Source organism: Leptonotus elevatus, chromosome 3 (assembly GCF_054856555.1).
Source record: "Leptonotus elevatus isolate MCC_2025b chromosome 3, RoL_Lele_1.0, whole genome shotgun sequence".
Lineage (NCBI taxonomy): Eukaryota > Metazoa > Chordata > Actinopteri > Syngnathiformes > Syngnathidae > Leptonotus > Leptonotus elevatus.
This window is the reverse complement of record NC_141241.1, coordinates 26,712,888-26,736,456: the sequence shown is the minus strand read 5'-3', so window position 1 is coordinate 26,736,456 and position 23,569 is coordinate 26,712,888. Positions and strand designations below refer to the sequence as shown.

At 39.5% G+C, this 23,569-nt stretch overlaps 1 protein-coding gene across 1 annotated transcript; it reads right to left on the bottom strand.

Annotated features, from left to right (window-relative positions):
• Window positions 1–1,779: 1,779 nt before the first annotated feature.
• On the bottom strand, window positions 1,780–15,184 carry drd4b (dopamine receptor D4b). The gene is made up of 4 exons (XM_086071156.1): window positions 14,755–15,184; window positions 14,156–14,268; window positions 10,466–11,061; window positions 1,780–2,218 (listed from the first exon to the last, which is right to left on the bottom strand). Exons 1-4 carry the CDS (start codon window positions 15,001–15,003, stop codon window positions 2,001–2,003), a joined length of 1,176 nt encoding a protein of 391 aa, XP_085927282.1. The 5' UTR covers window positions 15,004–15,184; the 3' UTR covers window positions 1,780–2,000.
• Between the last annotated feature and the right edge of the window lie 8,385 nt (window positions 15,185–23,569).

Sequence of the window (23,569 nt, the reverse complement as noted above, 5' to 3'; positions counted from 1 at the left end):
CTGTTATCAGCCCCCAAAGACCACATGAGTAGCTCACAGCTAAAGATAGGTCACCAGAGATGGGGCATTGTTATTTTCTAGGAAATTTTACAAATGAAATAATGGAAAAGATATTTATAGAAATAAAGTGTTGCATATTGGTATTTATCTGTTTCTGAATTATCATTAGGAATCATTAACATGATCGGTGTCTTTACTCGGCCTGTCACTAACAAATCTCTTTAGAATGGATTACGCTATCGATTACTCCATCGTTTACTCGGGTAATCGCCCTGCCCCGTTTCGAGGCAGAAATTTTTCTGTTGACCAATTTTTGTGGCCAAATTCTCAATTTATTTTCCCCAGCCAGGGTATAATCCAGCCCGCAAGATGATTTTGTAAAGTAAAAATAAATTTGTAATGTCGGACCAATTAATCAGCCGGCAGCATTCATACCATATAAATTTGTAACTTCACAAGCAGGCCTCAGATGAGCAATGCAACTTGTACATGGAAACGTCCTGCATGTCATTATGTTACACACAACTTAAAGTTACGGTTTGTTTAAAAAAAATTTTTTTTAAACAAAAGCGTGCTAAATACGACACAAATACAATTACTGGTAACACAAATACATATGACAAGGATTAACGTCCTTATAACTTCATTAACTGTACCACACAATGCATAATGGGAACATTATATATGCAAAATAGGTAGATTTAACACATCCGGAACTCATACAGGCAAAGTGTTGCCGCATTCGTGTTATTTTTTGGAACAATATGATTATAGTTGAGCTATAATTTAGGGCTGGCCCACAAATAGCGAAAATCTGCGTATAATTGATGACAATTGTTTTTAAGTTAGATACCATTATTTTACTGATCCGGCCCACTTGGTAATATATTTTGCTCCATGCGGCTCCTGAGCTAATATGAGTTTGACACCCCTGTTCTAGTACATACTAGTACCTAGTACCTACTGGTACCTAAAAGTACCTGGCACTTACTAGTACCTACTTGTACCTGGTACTTGCTAGTACCTAGTTCTATCACCTACTAGTACCTACTACTAGTATAGTTCCTAGTACTAGTACTTCCTACTAGAACTCCTCTACATTTCTCAACGGATTCAAACCATTCCAATTTCAACATGTTCAGCTCATTCCGAATAATCTTATATTATTCCATGTCATTCAATTGAATTCCACAATATTCGACATCTTTCCAAATCATTACACAATTTTTCATTCAGTCTATCAGTTTTCAAATGCAATTTCTTCAGAAATTGCAAACTCTTCTTTCAGAAGTGTGTTAAAACTGGCAGCCTTTCGCACTAAACAACGGCCCAGAAGTAGCTCTCAGCCTCAAAAAAAGGTTGGTGACCACTGGACTACATGATCTCCGTATTGTGAATTGTGAATCACAGAGGTCAGTTTTACATTTCAGAGAGAATTGTTTTCCTAAAGAGTTTTCATTTAATTTGATTGCTGCAGGTTCTGACAGAAATTATACTGACAAATCTTTGAGCAGCACTTGGAACTATGCCATATTAGAGAAAATAAAAATCATATTATTAGCAATGAAATGTACATGTAGGTGCTTCTCCAGACTTATTGGTACAACTGTGTGCTGTACATATCTGCATTTTTGCCGTTGAGACAGAAAATAACGAGAAAGCATGAGGAAGTGACATGAGTCATTTCATATATAAATATTTTATTAATTTTAATGGTGACATCATTGCCATTATTGGATCAATGTAAGGCACAAACCAGATAACTAAAATGGAAAATAATTTAGTGTAGTCACTATTAGAGCAAACAGTGGGGCTCTGCCTCTCCTGCCTTCTCTGGCTGCACGTCCCTAGACAATGTTGAGGAACAACAAATTGATGTGTAACTTTATGAAGATAGTTTATGAGCACTGCACTATCAAAATGTATTAGTCCATCTATTGCAACCACCCACATCTTGAACAGTTGTTGGAACATTACAATACAAGCAGTCATGGTGTTAATCAGACAAAGCATGTGTAGCAACAGTTTCTGAAGCATTTCTTGAAAAAATTCTTAAACTCTGTGTTGAAGATGGTGTAGATTATGGGATTAAGGGCGCTGTTGACATAGCCCAGCCAGGTCACTGTGCTTGTTAGTCCGGGAGGAATCTCACACCTCAAGCACACAGCTCGAGTAGTATGGACCACAAAAAATGGTGTCCAGCAGAAGAGGAAGCAGCCTGCATGAATATATGAAAGCAGTATTATTAATAATCATTTATCATAGACTCGTCTGATGAGCAATTGTGCCTCACAGAACTACATGAATACTAGAGATCTCATTCACCCTTTACAAGTAATGGCACAAAATATAATGCTTCATATTTCACATTTTGCCAGACTATATTGACAAATGTCAGTGGAATTCCATCCATTTGTTCCCGTTTGTACATTAACAACACTTGAATGGAAACAGATGAATAAAAAATAGAATAACGGAGGCCATGTTTACATGGAGACTTTTTTGTCATTCCGAGATCTGTGGTCACCTGTTCACATGTGACATGATCCATTCCAATTGGCCTTTGACATGTAATCAGAAGAGCCTCACGGCAGCCGTGAAATGTGCTCACGTTGATCACGTGATTTATCAAGATGAGTCCATTCGTCATAAAAGTAAAGTTAAAATAAAAGTTGTAATACTTTTATTGAAGCAAGTTTTTGATTTAAAAAAAACAAGTTCCAATTACTTTAAAACAAGTTCTTCCCTCACAGACAAACTCTTGTCAAGACGCCGCTATTTTAATGGGGGGAAATGACGACGTCATGACGCATTTACGTCAACACAGCGCACCATTATATTGGACGCTGCCTCATGTGCATTGATCGGATTATCAATCGACATATACCACCCCTTTCCCTCGGAATAAAATCTTGATTGGGATGGCCTTGATCGGGTCAGAATATTCCGAACGGGGTGTGTATTTGAAGCATTTTTATTCCGATTAGTCTTTTAATCCAAATAAATGTGTCCATCAAAAGATAACCAGAGCTGTATTGAGTTTTGTTGTATACCCAGATATATATATATATATATATATATATATATATATATATATATATATATATATATATATATATATATATATATATATATATATATATATATATATATATATATATATTTATGGGAGAAGTCAGGGTCATCCTATGGAAAATTTACTTATGGTTTGTACTGTATATAAAAGCAGTAGTTGGGTATCTGCCCACCCCTCATGTATGAGATGAAATCTTATGTTATCTGCCTACTTCTGAAACTGTATCCAACAAAGCTTTCATTATCTTGGGTATTTGCTAATTTTACACAGTCTAAGCTCACAAGCGACCGTTCGCCATGAACACAAGCTGCCACGCAAGGCAAGAAATATACTGTATAAAAGGAAAAAAAAGCCTATAATTCTTTATCATCAGGGTATTCTGACAAAAGCATGACCTAGACATGTTACAAGACATAGGAATTGTTTTATACAGTATTTAATTGTGAACAAAATGCATAACATGCAAGTCTTTGCTCACAGTCAGATGAATAACATTTTGCTATACAGTAATTTCAAAGTGATCAATGTTTGAAATACTTGAGATCCACTGATAAAGCTGTATGTCTGTTCAGTGCAAGGGATGATAATTGGATAGATGTATTCTATGCTGTTTGGAGTCCCCCTCATTTGAAAGGCTTAGAGAATTCATCAGTAATTTTATTTCTTGTGGTTTGCTTGCTATCTTCTTTTGGTACTTCTTTGGCTCACTTTGCAGATTTTGGCCTTGTGTGAAGATGATGAGCTTGTCATCAGCGAGTACGATTACAGTGCCTTGAAAAAGTATTCACATACCCTGAACCTTTTCACATTTTGCCATTTTATAACCACAAACTTAATGGGGTTTTTTTTAAATTAATTTTATGCGATCAAAAGATTTGGTGTGAATTCTGTGACCAGCTCATGTGTAAAGTAAAAAAAAAAAAAAAGATGTTCTTATATTCGAATTCTGCACTTAATTCCCTTTGAAATTATATATAATACATTGACGTACCTCAAAAATTGACAAAGCTACAGCAATTGTAATGTTGGCAGGTTGAAATCCCTAGTTTTGAGAAAAACGGGTTTAAAGTTCTCCTCCGTAAGTCATCACTTTATCGTGGTGGAGGGGTGTACGTGTCCCAATGAGCCTAGGAGCTTTGTTGTCTGGGGCTTTATGCCCCTGGTAGGGTCATCCATGGCAAACAGGTCCTAGGTGAGGGACCAGACAAAGCATGGCTCAAAAAGACCCCTGTGATAAACGTCAATTTTGGATTGCGGTTTCTCTTGCCCGGACGCGGGCCACCGGGGCACCCCTCTGGAGCCAGGCCTGGAGGCGGGGCTCGAAGGCAAGCGTCTGGTGGCTGGGCCTACACCCATGGGGCCCGGCCGGGCACAGCCCGAAAAGGCAACGTCGGTCCCCCTTCCCATGGGCTCACCACCTGTGGGAGGAGCCACAGGGGTCGGGTGCGCAGTGAGTCTGACCTCCGGCTACTGAAGCTAGCTCTTGGGACATAGAATGTCACCTCTCTGGCAGGGAAGGAGCCCGAGCTGGTGTGCGAGGCTGAGAAGTTCCGACTAGATATAGTCGGACTCGCCTCTACACACAGCTTGGGTTCTAGTACTAATCCTCTCGAGAGGGGTTGGACTCTCTTCCACTCTGGAGTTGCCCACGGTGAGAGGCGCAGAAAAGGTGTGGACATACTTATTGGCCACAGACTAGGGGCCTGTACATTGGGGTTTACCCTGTTGGACGAGAGGGTAGCCTCCCTCCGCCTTCGGGTGGGGAGACGGGTCCTGACTTTTTTTTGTGCTTATGCACCGAACAGCAGTTCAGAGTACCCACCCTTTCTGGAGTCCTTGGAGGGTGTACTGGAGAGCGCTCCCTCTGGAGACTCACTCGTTCTGCTCGGGGACTTCAACGCTCATGTGGGCAATGACAGTGGGAACTGGAGGGGCGTGATTGGGATGAATGCTTTTTCAGCACTAAACCCTCGGCAGGATCTTTGAGGGTGCATGGGTATTCGCCTAACCAGTCCACATGTGCTTTGTGGATTTTTAGAAGGCGTTTGACCGTGTCCCTTGGGGAGTCCTGTGGGGAGTGCTTCGGGAGTACGGTGTACCGAGCCCCCTGATACGGGCTGTTCAGTCCCTGTAAAACCTATGTCAGAGTTTGGTCTGCATTGCAGGCAGTAAGTCAAATTTGTTTCCAGTGACGGTTGGACTCCACCAAGGTTGCCCTTTGTCACCGATACTGTTCATAACTTTTATGGACAGAATTTCTAGGCGCAGCTGAGGCGTTCAGGTCCGGTTTGGTGGCCTCAACATGGCATCTCTGCTTTTTGCAGATGATGTGGTACTGTTGGCTTCTTCAAGCCGTGATCTTCAACTCACTGGAGCGGTTTGCAGCCGAGTGTGAAGTGGTTGGGATGAAAATCAGCACCTCCAAATCCGAGACCATGGCCCTCAGTCAGAAAAGGGTGGAGTGCCCTCTCCGGGTCGGGGATGAGATCCTGCCCCAAGTGGAGGAGTTCAAGTATGGGGTCTTGTTCACGAGTGAGGGTAGGTTAGAACGGGAAATCGACAGGCGGATCAGTGCAGCATCTGCAGTGATGCGGACTCTGTATCGGTCCGTTGCGGTGAAGAAGGAGCTGGTTCGGATGCCTCTTGGTCCGTTGTGGTGAAGTAGCTGAGTCGAAAGGCAAAGCTCTCGATTTACCGGTCAATCTACATTCCTACCCTCACCTATGGTCACGAATTGTGGGTCGTGACCGAAAGAACAAGATTCCGGATACAAGCGGCCGAAATGAGTTTCCTCCGCAGGGTGTCCGGGCTCTCCCTTAGACATAGGGTGAGAAGCTCGGTCATCCGGGTGGCACTCAGTGTCGAGCCGCTACTCCTCCGCGTTGAGAGGAACCAGTTGAGGTGGCTTGGGCATCTGGTTCGGATGCCTCCTGAAGAGGTGTTCCGGGAATGTCCCACCGGCGAGAGGCCCCGGGCACGACCCAGGACACGCTGGAGAGACTATGTGTCTCAGGTGGCCTGGGAACACCTTGGGGTCCCGTCGGAGGAGCTGGTTGAAGTGCTCCCGCGACCCGACTCCGGATAAGCGGTAGATGGATGGATGGATGGATGGATGGGTTAAAAGTTTTGGTCCTTGCATCTTTCAAATGTCCATAGCAACCAGTAACTTAGGGAAAATATATTGACCCCAATTTTTCAGGAACTCAACTGCAATAGCAGGTAAGGCCATCATCCGAGATTTGAACCCTTTAAAAGTTTGGAAGCTTGATCTCTCAACAGATGATATTAACCTCAACTAGTGTGTGAATGCAGTTATTTGAATTAAAAGTAGATATCAATTCATTAAGAAAGAGATCCTGGAATTGAAGATTATTTCTGTTTGGATTATGAACCACGGTATCTGGACCGATGAGGACATTTGCTTTTGCCACAAGGTAGGATGCTATTATTATGACATGCGTCATTCTGTTCACTTTCGTGCTGAATGGTCACATTATGGTGTACTTCGACTTTTTTGGTTGCTATGTCCATTTATATAAATAATTTGTGAATGCCGTTTGAGGCGAGGAAATAAGTTTTTTATTATAACCAAGACACGGCGCTAGCTAGCAGCTCGGCTAAAAACACTCCCTAGTTACGATGCATACTATACTGTCTAATAATTGCTTATTTTCATCTACGTTTAATAAATTTTTACCTTTGTGCTGCTGGGAAATGAAAAAAGAGACCTCAAGGAGGGTAATTGTGGAAAAATCTTGAAACGATCTCTAAACGATCTATTTTTGTGATTTACTCAAAACTAATCCTCCCAACATGCCGGAGCAGGTCACATTAATATTCAGCCCCCCCACTGGGCCATTCTAACACATCACCAAAACCGTGGTGTTTAGAGTCAATGTCTTGTAGATGGATCGCCTTCTCAGTCTCAAGTATTTTGCAACTTTCAACAGGGTTTCCATCAACTCTGCCATGCAGCTTCTCTGTTGCTGCTGAAGAAAAGCATCCCTACAGCATGGTGACCACCATCATGTTTCATAGTGGGAATGAGGGTGATGAGCAGTGTTAGTTTTACACTATAGAAGACAATCTGTCTGTCAATGAACTATAAATAAGTGAACATTAGAGCAATTGATTGGCCGGCCAATTTAATTCGCCAATATTAGGTCTTTTAGAATTGCCGATAAATCGGCCAATTGTAGTAGATTTTTTTTGGGCACATTAACACAATACAATTAAAGACAAACAAAATAACATTAAAAACATTTGCAACAATAATTGTTGTTTCTGTTGCAAAGTTAAACAAATATTGTCACAATGTGTGAGTAGAGTAGAGTAGAGTAGAGTAGAGTAGAGTAGAGTAGAGTAGAGAGTAGAGTTCGGGTTTCAAAGTATAGTTTCAAAGTTGGGTCAGGGTTTCAAGATACGTTTTTGAAGTAGGATTAGGGTTTCAAAGTTAGGTCAGGGTTTAAAAGTAAGGTTTCCAAGTTGTGTTTCAAAGTAAGGTTAGCAGTTTATTGTAAGGTTTAGTGTTAGGGTTTCAAGTAGAAAGAATGGAAATACTTGTACAGTAATTGGTTGTGGTTATAGTGTGTATCACGCTTGTCCTCATTAGGGTCACGGGTAACCAGAGCCTATGCCAGCTGACTTTGGGCAAGCGGCTGGGAGTATTCTTGACTTGTTGGAGGCCAATTACAGGACACATACAGACAAACAACCACTCACACTCACATGATTTACGATTTCGTCATTCTAAATCTAATTTGAGGGAATTTAGTATCCTGTGTTCAACACTCTGTTTCTGGGTTAGCCTAAGTCTATTCTGCGTAAAATAAATGACTCTCATTGGTAATAATATAATCAACAAATAAATGTAAAAAAGAAAATCGTGAGGAGCAAATACAACCTTTACAGTTTTGTTTTGTGTTCAGGACCAGCAAGACCTTCTCTCCTGCCTAAACACCATCATAAGCAATGGCCTACATTTGGAACCTAAATTTGAATATTTGTTCCAAGATGTTTTGATGCCCTGACATACGAGTTTAATTCATTCCGCGGGCCACATTCATAACTCCAACAACTTTCCCCAATGAAATACATGGACATACCATTAAATCCTTCCAGTTTTTTTTTTACTTTACACAATCATCTAGTGGTTGTTCTACTCAACAGGCGGAGACAAGCTCGTTAATCTGCCAGTTGAGTAGAAGCACCTGTGACTAAAGCCAATCTGTTTCTCAATATGCATTCTTGTCCATACTTACGTCTTTGTGATCTCGTGAAACGTCATCAGTAGCGGCCCAAGTACTGTTCCAATTGCAAGTACGCAAAAAGCCATAAGGGTAGCGCAAAGAACAGACGGAGTACCCGGTTGTTATTCTGACTGTGAGCTTCCTGGTTCTGACGCATTAGCGTAACTATGTATTATGAGTAATATATTAAAGTATCAATTGAAATTATACATGGGATTAATTAAATGTAAAATTATATTGGGGGGGGGGGGGGGGTGAACGTTCTGGAAAGACACCGATGTGAGTTGCAGGTTTTGTTCTGATTCTCCTGAAATTGTGGTACATCTATAAAAATTATATTTGAAAGTAAATCATAATTTTGTAAATTGCAGTTGCTTAACTAAGTTGTGTAAAAAAAGGACGACATTTAATAAAGTTGTACTTTACACGCTAAATATTATTATTTACGCTCATAAAAGGGGAGGAATACTGTACTTACAAACACGGAGGGCAGCAATGCACATGCCGTGCCTAGTCTGCCGAAAATGAAAGAAGAAGAAGAAGAAGAAGAAGAAAGAAGAAGAACAAACGTGATGCTCCTCCGCTGCCATTCGTGCCTTGAAGTACGAAATGCATCTTGGGATATTTTCACAGCCAAGCCTTCACCAAGCAACAACCGATGGATCCTTGGTTTAAGCTAGCAAAAAAGAACGACATCCGGTTATTCCGTGTGGTCTTGGCTTATGCATACTACCCATTGGAACAGTACTTGGGGCACCACTGATGAAATCACAAGGACGTAAGTAAGGTTTTTAACTGTTGTATGTTGTTCAAACACATTCTGAAACATCTGCACAGTAGTACAAATTCATTGAAAGCTAGTCACGTGATAAAAGTGCGATGAATTACGGAAATCCGCCAGCGAGGTATGCGTGCTTGGGAAGTAAGTTCTTGAGACCGGGCTTACCAAGACCCGACTCGTTGCATCACAAGAACGTACTCTGTGTTCTTGATAATGAGAAACAACCAGGGTTATTACTTTCTATTCTGGGATTCCCCCACCCATGGTAATAGCAAAAAATTGGTCTTAATCAAGTCATGATAATGTTATTATTGTGAGTAAGGATATGTCACTGTTTCTAAAGCAGGACATTTTTTTTGGGGGGGGGGGGAAGCTTTAAAAAAATGACAATTTTGAGTATTCTCACTTCTCCAGGGTGCACCACTGCTGTACATGGATGTCTGTAAAGTATTAGACAGCTCGCCTCTTTCAAATATCAGTTGCCTATATTTGTGTTTCCCACATGTCAGCATTAGCATTAAGCTAGCGGACTAAAAACTAAGCTGTGTTGTTGTTGTTGTTTTAAATACACGACTATTAATTATCCTAGTTTTATGATATGTTTGACAGTAAACTCAACTGGGAGTGGCATTAAACAGCTTGAAGTATTTTTTTATTATTATTTTTGAAGAATCTTTACCTTGGAACTTTACTCAGCAAAATGAGAGATTTCGTTGCTGTCAACCAGACCACGGCTGTCAGCAGCTTGTGGTTCATGAAGGCACTGAACTGGCGGCTCTCCATGAGGAATCAGAAGTGTATGGCGACACATCATACTGCTGTAGCCTAAATCAGATTGCTTTAAAGAGTGGAATTTTCATGTTTAGAGGCGTCGGGAAATAATGCCTGAATTACCTTAATAATGACCACTAGTCAAACAACGGGCATGTTTTTGGTTATATAGGAGGTCAAAAAACAAACAAACCCTCTTTAGATCAGTTATTTATATGAAGATTGCTACACTAAAACAAACCAAACACATTTAAACATGACAAAATTTGTATTTTGAATTTTGTTATGTTGTCAGTATTAGAAGAATAAAACAAGAATATCGTCGTTGTCATGTGAAAAACACTTAAGTCCATTTTTGTCTTATTTTATTATTTATTTATTTTACATTTTTACGTTTAGGGGTGAAACTAAGTGCAGACATCGCAAAAACGTAAAAAAAAAAAATAGGACAGCGACAATATAGGATGCATAAATAGCAAAATAAGATAAACTGGCCATTTTGCAGTGATCTAAAAATTATTATTCTGTATAGATGTTCTTTAAGAAAGAAAGTTGCGAGAGAAAAAAAGTGAAAATAGAGAAACTCACCAACTACAACAGGCAACACCCTCATGGCTTTCCTCTCCCTGCTGTTGATCTTGGCTCCTTTCTTGCTATGCTGTTCTTGGCTGTAGGTCACTGTGGGTATGGAGTTCGCTCCGTACTGACGGGGATAAGGAATCTCTTGCTTCATGTAGTCATCCATATCGTCAAGCCGTGACTGAGCTAAGTCCCTTTCGATCATCATAGGTAGACATATCGGCAAATGCCCAGGGATGGCGCCCGCCAGCGGGGGGAGGGCGGTGGCGATGGCCGCATGCTGCAGCTTCCTGCAGGCGTCAATGCTGCTGCGCAATTTGACCTTACGAGCCACCTCCCAGTGCCGGAGGCCGCGAAAAACACCAAAGTACAGCAAGACCATGATGGGGCATGGAATAAAGAAGGAGCAGATGGAGGAATAAATGACATAGTTATTGTCCTCTAGTTTGCACTTGCCGGGGTCACGGTTAGGTACGTTGTTGATTCCAAAGATAACAGGTGAGGCCACAGCAAGGGCGAGCAGCCAGGTGCCTAATAGCAGGATGAGCTGGCGATGATCCACATGCTTGCGGTTATAATTTAGAGGAATTGCAACTGCAATAAACCTGCAAAACACAGGAAGAAAATGTAAAAAGAGTGTACAAAGTCAGGTGGGATAGACTCCAGCTCACCCGCGACCCTAATGAGGACAAGAGGTAGAGAAAATGGATGGATGGACGAAAACCACATCTATTTGGCTATTAATTGTTTTACTAAGTGGCATTTGCACAACTTCAATTTCCCGGTATTAAAATACATTCCGCTACCCTTCTACTCCATCCTACCCTCACTTCCTTTAACCCTGGTAAATATATATATATATATACTGATCATCGATTTGATTAGAAGATTCAGCCCAGCCCACAAATAGTGATAATTGAAATCAATTTAAATGTATGGCAACAAAAATATTCTTCAAAAAAATGCTGATAAACATTAAACATAACATGTAATGTTTTACATCATGGAGTTGATCAATGACGTCATTGATTGATTGGGCGAATTAAGATATTACAACTGATTACTGATTTTGCATAAAATGCTAAAATCAGATCCAGCCGTTCAGATCGGTTTAACCCATTTTGGCAGGGAGCGCATTACCGCGTTTCTACCATTAGAGCTATCTGTCAGATCAGCATACCATCTATAGTTTCCTGTTTCCTACAGCGCATGCACAGAAGTGCAAGGTATGCTATTCCGATGGGTATGCTGTTTTGTCGAGACACCGGGATTTTGTTTTGTTTTGACAAATTCTCGGTCTCTCAGCCGATGAAATGCATCAGAATATACACGTGAGAGTGACGTGGGCATGTCTTGGAATTTTATTCGAGCATTTATGGCTGATGCAGATTTGCGAGAGTTATAAAATGAAAGACGGCGGTTGACGATGGTGCGGGAGGACTTTGAATTAGTGTAAACAGTGACATATTGTTAAGAAATATGTTTGTAGACCATGAGGATGTTGAAAATTTCGACAGCTTTGTAACAGAATGCACGACAAACGGAAATGGACGACAAAACGGAATGGACGACAAAATATTACCACTCGATTCCCTGAGGTTATTACAACTGCTACAGTGTTGAGTTTAATTATACCCGTAGATGCGACAAAGTTGTTTGTTGATTATATATATATATATTGAAGGTTTATAATAATAAACTTAGGTTTGTGTGAATGCCACAGGTGCAAGCTCTCAAATGTTTTTGGAATTATGTTTCTTTCTGCTTCAGGAGCCAAGATATCAATTACCGGTATTTAGTAGGCATTGACAATATTGTTGAATTTCCAGGAAAACTTCAGGTTTTCGAGGGTGACTCAAAAGTCACCCATGGGTTTCAGAGGCATGTTTTGCCAGGTGTTTTAGGAATGAATGGGTTAAAGTCTATTGGTGAATATCAGCAGTAGGCTTCTTTCTCTGACAAAAAGAAAATATCTATGTAATATTAAAGATGATGTCATTGGTAGTATAGTGGTTCATGTAACTTTCTGTTACACAAGAATAAAAGGCAATTGATTAATTCTTGGTCCATGAGTCCAAAGTGTGCACTGAATTCTGAAGTTGCTCTTCGCAGCACTACCAAAAAGACTTGTGTCATTCCATTTTCTCAAGCGCTTTTCCTCATGAGCTGGAACCTATCCCAGCTTCCTGACAGTGGACGAGAGACGGGGAACATCTTGGACTGGTTGCCAGCCAAGAGACCTATAGTGTTGTATTTTGCCTTATCCTGCGCACTCTCCTCCTAACCTTAATCAGCTGGCAGAGTCTCTTGTTTGTCCATGGCTCAGAGAATGGATGCAAGTTGGAAGGTTTGCGTCTGGTGGTGTAATGAACATACTGTGCTGACCTTTCACATCAGCTGTCATCTTTGAAAGCAGGAAGGTACTCAGTTGGAAATTCTTCAAAGCGCCAATAAGGAAAATTTGCCTAATGATTTCACCCTTAACATTTGTTGCCTTGTTTCTGTGTTTTATTTTAGGCTACCAATATGGAAATGAGCATAAAAAAAGGGTTAATAATAATAATTATGACAGATAGAGCACTGACAAGAAACTTCAACAACTGAGACAACAAAGACTAATTAGTCTCTTGCTCCCAGCGACTTCAATGATTAACCAAACGCTGTACTAAATGTAAATAAATGACTAATATCCAAAGAATGCATGTATCATTGTTCTTCGCTTTCAGAAGAATATATAAATGGATGATGATGATGATTATGTGTTTTTTTCTTCTTCCATTATCAAAAAGAATCAAAGACATAAAAAGACATGAAGTATTAGCAAGTCTAACGTGAACCCTAACAATTTAATTATGCTTATTTCAAAGAACACAAGGGTGGGACTGTCCTAAAGCTTAAAGGTGGATATTTGCCAGTTGTGCTCGAAAGTTAACATACCCTTACTAAACCTATGATTATATATTTTTTTAAATGTACGTTGATGTGATAGAATATATATATATATATTGCATAGTATTAAAATCACTAGTGGGTTTTTAAAATGAATGAATTATTAGTTCAGCATTAAATGGTGCTAAGTATCACACAATGTCCCTTTTAATCTTGACTGTTGGACTTTTGTTAATTTAGTATTTTTGTCTCAATGTCCCTTGTTTGACTTTTTGTTCTTTTGAATATAAATAATTTTGTGTGATGTTCCTGTTCTTCTACCTCAACATCACCACAAAGATCCTCAGCTAGTAAAAATTTTATGATGCTATGATTGAACAGGAATTGTTCTTTATTTGGTACTTGAGCTGTAATGCACATTACCGCTACCCACAAGACTGGAGTTGAACAGTGTCACCCATTAGTCCTCATCATCATAAAACCTGCTGCACAATGCGTGTATTGTCACCCTTTTGTTGCTGAAGCCATAATGTACAGCCAGAAAAATTATTGTTATTTTTTTTTTTAACTCTTACTCTTTTACATTGTTAGCATTCCACATTAGAGGTGGTCCTCGACATTTATACAATGAACTAAAGTCTACTCCCGTTTATTATGCTTGAAGGATGTATTCCAGAAGATGAAAAAACATAATGTCAACATGTTTGTGGAGGCAACATTTTTCATGCTCTTGTATTGGATCTCATCAGACAAGTAGTTGTACCAGATGGATGTATTTCAGTGTGACTCTTGAAAGGGGCACATTCTTACCTGTCCACACTGATGGCACAGAGATTGAAGATGGATGCAGTGCACAGCATCACGTCCATGGTCATCAGGCCATCACATATAAACATATTCAATGACCAGACTCCACCCTGGAACTACACGCAGGCAAACCCCCCCCCACACACACACACACAAACACACCCCCACACAAACACACACTCATTAGCTGCTCAAAATCTAAACAGCCAGAAAAAATGGGCACTATTTTGATTTTTATATTAATGATATTAAAACCATGTGCCAAGTGCTGGTGTGGTGCCCAACAATAACAATATGACCGTTGCAGCCAATTGAAGAGGTCTCACCAGTGGTCTCTGAGTCATAGGCTACATGCTTTTAGCAAGGCAGACAAGTGACTTTTAACACTTAATGAGAGTTGTGATTACCTAGCACATATGAGTCATACTTGTAAATCATTGTGAACTCACATGAAGGAGCAGGCAGACTATCTTTCATCATACACCGTATAGCATTCATTCTTAAGTAAACGGATCTTTGCGACGTTTATGTGAAAGTCCAACAATGTAAAGCTGTTGCGTGCGTATATCTATAGCTACTGTAGGGTGGAGCTTGAGTTTTACCTCTGCGTAAACGAAGAGTGGCAGAACCAGAACCGCCAGCAGCAGGTCAGCAAACGCCAAACTGACGATGAAATAGTTGGTTGTAGTTTTTAAAGCTTTCTCCGAGTAAACACTTAGGCACACGAGCACGTTGCCGAAGATGACGACCATGATCAGTAAGATCCCGAAAACAAGCGCTGGGAAGCTGTGGACCACCGGAACCTGCACCAGCTGCGTATGGTTGCTAAGATCCGAGCAGTTGTCCAACATGATGGTGACCGCGTAAGAAGAAGCAGCTTCTCCGGTGTAGTTTTCATTTAGTAGTCGGATCCAATTGGCAGAAGGGAAAGTTCTGCTGTGCTGATGATGCGATCCGGACCGACACTGACTGGAGTTGGAGCGCGCTGCGCGCACAAGACGCAAACTTACGCCTGAACACTAAGCAGGACCAGAACACTGTTTGGACATCGGTTATTTGTGCTCAATGAATAATCTCATTTGCTATGTTAGTCCAGTCATTGTGTTGATCTTCACGTGGTTCGTGGAGGGGGAAAACACCATTTAAAAGGAATGCTCAGCAGCAAGGGCGTCATTATGGAGGGGGTTGAGGGAGTAATTGGGCATCCACGGGTTCCCCCAAACACCCAGAAGATGCACAGTATGTGAGTGGGTGTAGCGTACGAGCAACAGCAACAACAACAACAATAATAATAATAATAATAATAATTCACAAGCACCAGGCCTGGACTGGCCATCTGGCATAAAGGGCAGATGCCTGGTGGGCCGGCATTTCTTTAGTGCCGAAGTGGAGCTATTTAATTACTATTTTTCTCAATTTAACCCCAAGAGATTGTCCCACAGTTTAGAGGGTGCAGCCCATTAATCAATTTAAAAACAGCTTCCATACAATGTCAATGTTTTCTTGGCTGTTTGTACAATTGTATTGATCATTTAATCCATAATGTTGTGCTTTGTGAATTTTTAATTTGTACTGTATGTCTGTAACTTTGTGTTCTTTTGCTGCTGCTTGTCTTGGCCAGGTCTCTCTTGAAAAATTGGTTTTTAATCTCAACGGGACCAACCTGGTTAAATAAAGGTTTAAAACAAACAAACAAACTGAACCAAACAACATCAGCGCCAGTTTGTTGTTGTTGTAATTCCTGCCCGACAAGCAACTAACGAAGATAATACTGTGTAAAAGTGTAAAGTCAACATTACATCTGTAATGTTTTTCCAGTCTATTATGAATACAAAAATATAGGAAGTATGTTTGTGATCGCGTGTGAAACACATGCCTCATTCACATTGGAGCTCTTCTATTTAAACATTACCCATACACTCTGAATAATTATTATGCATTCTAAATTATTTTTCATACACAATATACGTTATAATTTTTTTGATTGTGTTTCTGCTGTCTTAGATCACTGAACTCAGACAGGTTTGAATAATAACTTTTCAGATTCTGCTAATGAAAGGAAAATTCCTCTAGGCAGTTGTTCCACATTATTAAGCAAATCACAGTTTTTTAAGCATAATGCAAGAAATAAATCTTTTCCTGCTGATTAAAAATGTGGAATAGTCCAATGCCTTGTGGAAGGAATGAAAACAATGGTAATTCAAAGAAAATCATCCAATTCTTATTTTTTTTTTATTCAGACAGCAAATGGGTTCATTCAGGTCTAGGCATATTAAAGTACCGGTAAGTTTCTTCAGTGCTTAAAAAGCCATTGACTGGGCTCTATATTAACTTTTGCACTGTTTAGTGCGAGCAAAATTTTCTGTTAGTCGCACCAGCACAGGATTTGATTTGATGATACGCCAAAGACGTGCAACTAATATGCTATTTTAGTTTGGCTTTGTAAAGTGCACAAATTGCTTGAGATTCATCCAACAAACGTCAGGTAAAATGTAAAGTAAAACATCCATATATTCTGTGTTTGTCCATCTTCGTGCCAGTGGCTGAGTTTGGCTGCAGGTATAGTTCAAAACAGGAAGTACACAAAACTGAGTTAACTGAGTTATTTTTTTACGCTTTGATTAATTTAAATTAATCTCCAGAGTTAACTCTTTCATTTGCACCACCATATATAAGCATTAAGGCTTTGCTTTTATGTATACTTTTTACAAGTGTTTTCCAGATCTATAAATATGTTATATATTTTGTGTGCATTTATCATGATGCATAATTTGTTAATAATTAATTATACTTGTGAATTGTTGAGGGTCTGTTTGTAGATCAGCAAGTGCAATTTTTTTAGACAAATGTGCAGTTTTCAAACTATTCTCACACAGCAGCGGCAGCATTAAAATATTCACTCTTGCTAGTGTGACCAGATAAAAAATTTAACAGCACACGTCTAGAGCCCTGACTGATGATCAGCAAGTAGCTTTTGAAGCTGCTGGTGTCTCCCAAGAACCTCTTGAAACAGGATCCTCTAAAGGCTTGCAAAGTACCACATAAAGCTGCCCCCCCCCCCCCCCCAAACGTATCATTTAACCCTTACCAATTTTGCAATGTCAGTAAGAAGGTAGCAGTAGGCCCCTATAGACTGGAGATAAGTGATTCCTTCAAGCGTCAAAATTATGTAATTTTTTTTTAAGCAAAATATACAGAGTTCTAACCACTCATTTTCTACAATGATATAAGCTAAAGAGAGAAAACATGCCTTCCGCCATAAAATAATTATCATGCAAGACAATGCACCAACCCACACTATAGATACGTATACAATACGTTTGAAACTGGGCGTGAGGATTAGGCCAATGAAGAAAACTTATGGTGCAAGCCAACCTCTGATGTCTACACTCTGGTGAGGTGAGTATCGTTAAAAGTAAAATTTATGAGTTAGGGTGGCCATATTTTTCTTAACAGCAGCTCGGGAGACAATTCCCACATCCTTAAAAAAGTTACAGGCAGAAACAAAAACATAAACTTGAATTTCCATAGATAAGAGAATTGTTAAGGCGATATCATAGAGGGCCTTCTCTGTGAACAAGAAAATTAATATGAATACTGATGACACAGTTTGAGCTAAGTAGATCTTGAAAAATGCAATTAATTGCGATTAATTACAGAAAATTGTGAAATTATATTAGAGCTGTCAAACGATTATTTTTGTAATCAAAGAAACCACATCTTAGAAACTTGATTAATCATGATTAATCACTGAGTTAAAAAGGCTTTTTGTCAAAAAAAATTGTCCGTCAAATTTGAAGAGCACCTGTTAAAAGCATTTTGTTTTATTCAATGCACACTCTCATCCTCCTCTTTTTTAAATCAATTAATTACTTGTATAATTTAAAAAAAAAAAAAAAGACCCCAATATTTTGACAAGAACAATTGTTTCGAATGTCGCAAACATTTATTAAATGCTTTACTTTAATGCATGTAGTTATATTTATTGCTCAAACACAATCAGTACTACCTTTAACGTAATCATCTGCTGTCAAGCTAAGGGGTCATCTGCGGTCAAAATTAACAGTATGATTAATCTTAATACATGATTAAATAAAATAAAAAAGAGGGAGGGAGCGGGGGCTGTGGACCAGTGGGGGTGCCTGGCGGGCCTGCCGTGCCCCGTCCTGCTGCGTTGAGTTGGGGGTGCGGGCCGTGTTGGGGTGGGGGGCGCTCCTGGCTTCTGGGTTTGCTCTCCGGCCGGTGGCCCGTGCGGGGCCTGGGGGTTGTCCCTTGGGGCTGCCGTGACCTGGGGGACCCTGAGGTGTTGCCCTTGCTCTGTCCTGGCAGGGGTCGAGATTTTCATGCATGCCAGATCCACCACATCAGCATCTATCGAAACTCAAACACAATCTGCTTCTTCCTCTGGTCGTTGAATCGGTGGAGGCTGGTGTCTGTGGATCTCACTCTGCTTCATCTGTCCTTCCTTCCTTTCCTCAGTCTCTCCTTTGGTCTCTTGAGGTCTCCCTAATTTGTTGGAATTTAGATGTTTCTGGGGTTGGTGAAAGACTCTGGTTGGTAACCCAGTGGGTAGTAGGTAATGTCTGGTCGGTGCTGGATTTCACTTTCCTTTATTTTCTTTGATCCTTCCTCGGGTCTCCTGGCAACCTCACAACTCTAGCTGGATTCTGAAGTATTCGGTTTAGGTGAACGGTATGGGATTTTTAATAGGTTTTAGGTGAACTAATGAATACACACTCACATGCACGCACACTTGCACACACACACACGCACACACACCCCCCCACACACACACACATACACACGCACATGCACATACTCACCCACATACAAAATAAAAATGTATTAAATAAAAATTATAAAAAAAGAGAACAATGATGATGACATGTCAAATCGGTAAAATTACCGAATGAACAATACTGAGCTCTCCAGAAAAAAAAAATGAAAAAAAAGAATGAACAATACTAAGCTCTAAAAAAAACAAAAACATGATTATTGCGGTAAAAAAAAAAAATGTAATCAATGAGTTAACGCTTTTACTTTGACACACTGCAAAAAAAAAGAAAAAGAGGTAATTTTCCGGCAGCTAGAGCGCCAGAAAATTCCCGTGAGATAACAGAAAATTACTTTTTTGTAAAAAAAAAAAAAAACGGTAATTTTATATATATATATGATACATAATATTACATCCAATAGTTCTACATTTGATAAGCCTTATAATTCTTCCTCTTCTGTGAGTGGTCCTTCCTGATCACTGCACATGATGGAGGTGTAAATGTGTGCGTCAGTAATTTCTTCACAACTGAATTGCCATCTGGGAGAATAATAAATACTTCATATCTGAACACCATCTGGTGGTGCAAATAAAAGTCTCTCACACGGCGGATATCAATATGCTATTTCACTATGATTAAGGCTTACATTCACAAAACAGTCCTTGGTGAGACATAATTAAAAGTTCCCTCCAACTTTTCATCAAAGTCAGCACGTCTGAAGCTCCAGTGGGGAGAGAAGACATATCGTCAAGGGGAAATAAGTCAAAACAAGACAGCATTTCACTTTCACTGGCATGTCTTCTCAATTAATGTTCTTGGATCATATTTTGAGGAGCAGGATGACCCTTACATCTACAGGCACATTAATCTATTTTAGATGGGCAACACTTTGACTCTGCTCTCTGCACATGGTTACAATACAAAATCAATAGCCGATGGTTACTGGTAATTTAAAAAATTACACCCAATTTACACTTACACAGAACCTGAAGAATATCACACAACTGTGTTAAAATAACAAAATTAACAGTCATTATGCTTTGCAGTTCATCACGGTCCAATAGAGTGTCTCAATAAAAACAGTTTTTTATGTTTAAAAATAAAAGGTAATCAAAGTCATCATCTTTGATTGTATAAGGGTGTGTTGGCATGGAGTAACTTACATGCACATCTGTCAAGGCACCATTCACGCTGAAAGGTACATACTGTATATATTTTAGAGAAACATATTCTGCCATCCAAGCAACTCACTGCTAAATTCAGCAACACAATTCAACGCCACATTCTGAACGTATTATGACAGCAAAGCTTCATAGTAAAAGAGTTTGAGTAGAAGTCTGGCCTGCCAGTAGTCCAGACTCATCTCTAATTAAAAAATGTTTTTTTAATCCCCTTTGTGAAGTGCAAAATATGGCGATGGTGACTCTATTATTATTATTATTATTATTATTATTATTATTATTATTATTATTATTATTATTATTATTATTATTATTATTGATATTATTATTATTATTATTATTATTATTAACATTTTACATAACATCCCTACTTCACTGGAATTGGAGTCTGTACACAAAATGATCATTTGTGGCCACGAATTATTAACTTGTGGCTGGTGATCCGTACTGGACAGTTGGGCAAGCACATCGAGAGCGCCATCTCTATAAACAGTAAGGTAGAGTCTGTGGCTCAAAACTACACAATGGACAGGGATGTGATTTAATTGGATTTTAGGATGGGGACTAAATACAATACTGGTTCTCAGCCCCGGTCCTCGAGTACCCCTATCCAGCCTGTTTTCCATGTCTCCTACAGCCAACACAGCTGAGGATCGTTATCAGGCTTCATGCAAAGCCTTGCTGATTAGCTGATTGTTTGTAACACCTGTGTTGGCTGTGGGAGACATGGAAACAGACTGAATATGGGTACTAGAGGACCTTGGTTGAGAACCACTGAGCTACATCAACATTCCAAAATGTCTGGTATTGCAAAAAACATACATAATTATTACAGAGAGGTATTGTGTTCATGTTGCTTTGGTCAAGTCAGTTGGATAAACAACAACACCGTCAGTGACCTCTGTCCAAAGTCTTTTGACATTTTACTGTAATATTATTATTTTTTAATTCGAAATAAAATTAAAACAAATAAAATGGAACACTAAATCAGTTTACAGAGAATGAAACAGAAGCTTCTCTATTAAGTGAATTCCCGCAACTTGACCACAGTTGTTTCCGGTTAGTCTGTTGCTCAATGTGTTGATTAGAAACCCTGCAAGAAGTCTCATACTGGCACAACAACAAAGGATAAGCCCAGCTGCCGCATATCCTGGATTTTATTGCGATGCTTCATTCCAATGAAAATGAAGACTTTTATGACTTGCTTTAAAAACTTCATACGATGGGAGTGCGTTGATTTATGGCTGAGATAAGACTAATTACTAAGGGGAGATGTCTATATTCGGGTTGGATATATTGAAATGTGCAATTTAACAAAAAGAAAAACAGCAGATGACAGTAAGTACCCCGCGGAGTAGATAAAACTAACATTTAATTCAATTACACAAAGGTCACAGATAAATAAAACTCATATTTCTATATATATCCCATATTTCATAGTCTACGGTGGATGAGCACTTGCTAATAAATTTTGTGAATTATTACGTTTGTCAGTCTCCCTTTTTTTTTACAGTTTTTTTTCCCACAGAGGGGATTTTTTTTTTTTTCCAGTTATTCATCCTTCCGCTAAATACTCTTAGCAAACAGATTTTAATCAGTGGAAGTAGGCTTCAAAACAAAAAAAACATCATTTATAAATTTACTTAATGTGATGTATTCTATATGCATTGTTGGTGGTAATCTAAAATGGAATTTTGCATTTATTTCCCTCACAACAGCTCTTTGCGGTTGCAGTATTCAGACAGTAACAGACCACCTGTAAGACTAATATATTCTTGAATAGACTGACATGGAGTATCAACATGGAAGAAGAGAATGAGCAACGTTTAAAAGAAAACATTCTGATAATTTTTTTTTTTATTGCCAGTTGAACAACATTGCGGCATTTTTGGCAAACTATCGCATGTGACAATAAATAACTGAGAATTTTTTTGTTATCTGCCTATTTCTTGTTCTGAATTTACACCACACTCATTGTTACGAAAGAGCTCATTTACATAATAAGTAATAACCAATCCACACCGAGATTCTCTGTCCACGACATGCAAGATTAGAGCTACTTTTCAAACATCATCCAAACTCCAGCCGCCAGACACGGTCAATACATGCTGACTTATTGTTGGTGATGTTACTATAACTCAACACCACAATGCATATTTTTGATTGTAGGTTTGTTTTTTTGTTCATGACACAGCTAAGACCGTGATACATTACCCTTGTTATATGGGAAGGAATATGCTACAAAAAAGTTGTTTCCCCTCCAAACTCCACAAACTCTCAGGTTAATTAATTCACCAACACTGCCACAACTGCAAAAGGTAAATTAGGTCAGTAAGAAGTCCAAATTTGCTGAATGTCTCTAAACACAAGGGTGCCCTGAATAAAATAAGGTTTTCATTACATATCAAAACTTTTTTTGATGGATGAGAAGTAATATGTAACTTTAATAGTACAATATTTTTTCATTCATAACAGCAATGTCACTAATCACATGAAAAAAATCCCCACACCAACCAGCTGTAGAAGGTGAAAGGTAAATGTGTCTTGACTTTGAAAAATATATCAATAATCTTTAGTTTTTTGTCTTCTTTTCCTTTCGGCTTTTCCCTTTAGGGGTCGCCACAGCGAATCAATTGCCTCCATCTAACCCTGTCCTCTGCATCCTCTGCATCCTCTGCTCTCACACCAACTACCTTCATGTCTTTAACTACATCCATTAACCTCCTCTTTAGTCTTCCTCTAGACCTCTTGCCTGGCATTTGGAAACTCGGCATCCTTCTGCCAATATACTGACTATCTCTCCTCTGGACATGTCCAAACCATCTTAGTCTGGCCTCTCTGACTTTATCTCCAAAGCCTCTAACATGTGCTGTCCCTCTGATGTACTCGTTCCTGATTCTATCCATCCAGGTCACTCCCAAAGAGAACCTCAGCATCTTCATCTCAGAGCTGATCCCTGATGTAGTCCCACCTCCACTTTGAACTACTCCGTCACACCTACAGCACACCTCATCACTGTCTTCCAGTCCTCATACATGTCCTGCACTACTTGAACATACTTCTCTGCCACTCCAGACTTCCTCATACAAAACCACAGTTCCTCTCTGGGCACCCTGTCATAAGTTTTCTCCAGATCTACAAAGACACAGTGCAGCTCTTTCTGACCTTCTCTGTACTTCTCTATCAACATCCTCAAAGCAAATACGGCATCTATGGTAATCTTTTTTGGCATGAAACGATACTGCTGCTCACAAATGTTCACCTCTGCCCTCAGTCTAGCTACTCTTTCCCATAGCTTCATCATTTATCATCACTGTATGGTGATGAGTGGCATTTTAATATTTCCACAACCATTTACCCCATACTGACTCTGGACCTTCAGTTGCCGATTTAATAAATGAACGATAAGAATTTAAACAAGAATTCATGAAAAATATCAAACAAAGAAGAAACATATGATG

Bases quoted from the DNA above. Each gene is read 5' to 3' on its own strand.
- drd4b (XM_086071156.1), bottom strand. From the start codon at position 15,003: ATGTTGGACAACTGCTCGGATCTTAGCAACCATACGCAGCTGGTGCAG. The intron at 14,269-14,754 runs GTAAAACTCAAG...GCCTGCGTGTAG, and splicing joins CACTCTTCGTTTACGCAGAG to TTCCAGGGTGGAGTCTGGTC. The intron at 11,062-14,155 runs GTAAGAATGTGC...TGTGTTTTGCAG, and splicing joins TGTGCCATCAGTGTGGACAG to GTTTATTGCAGTTGCAATTC.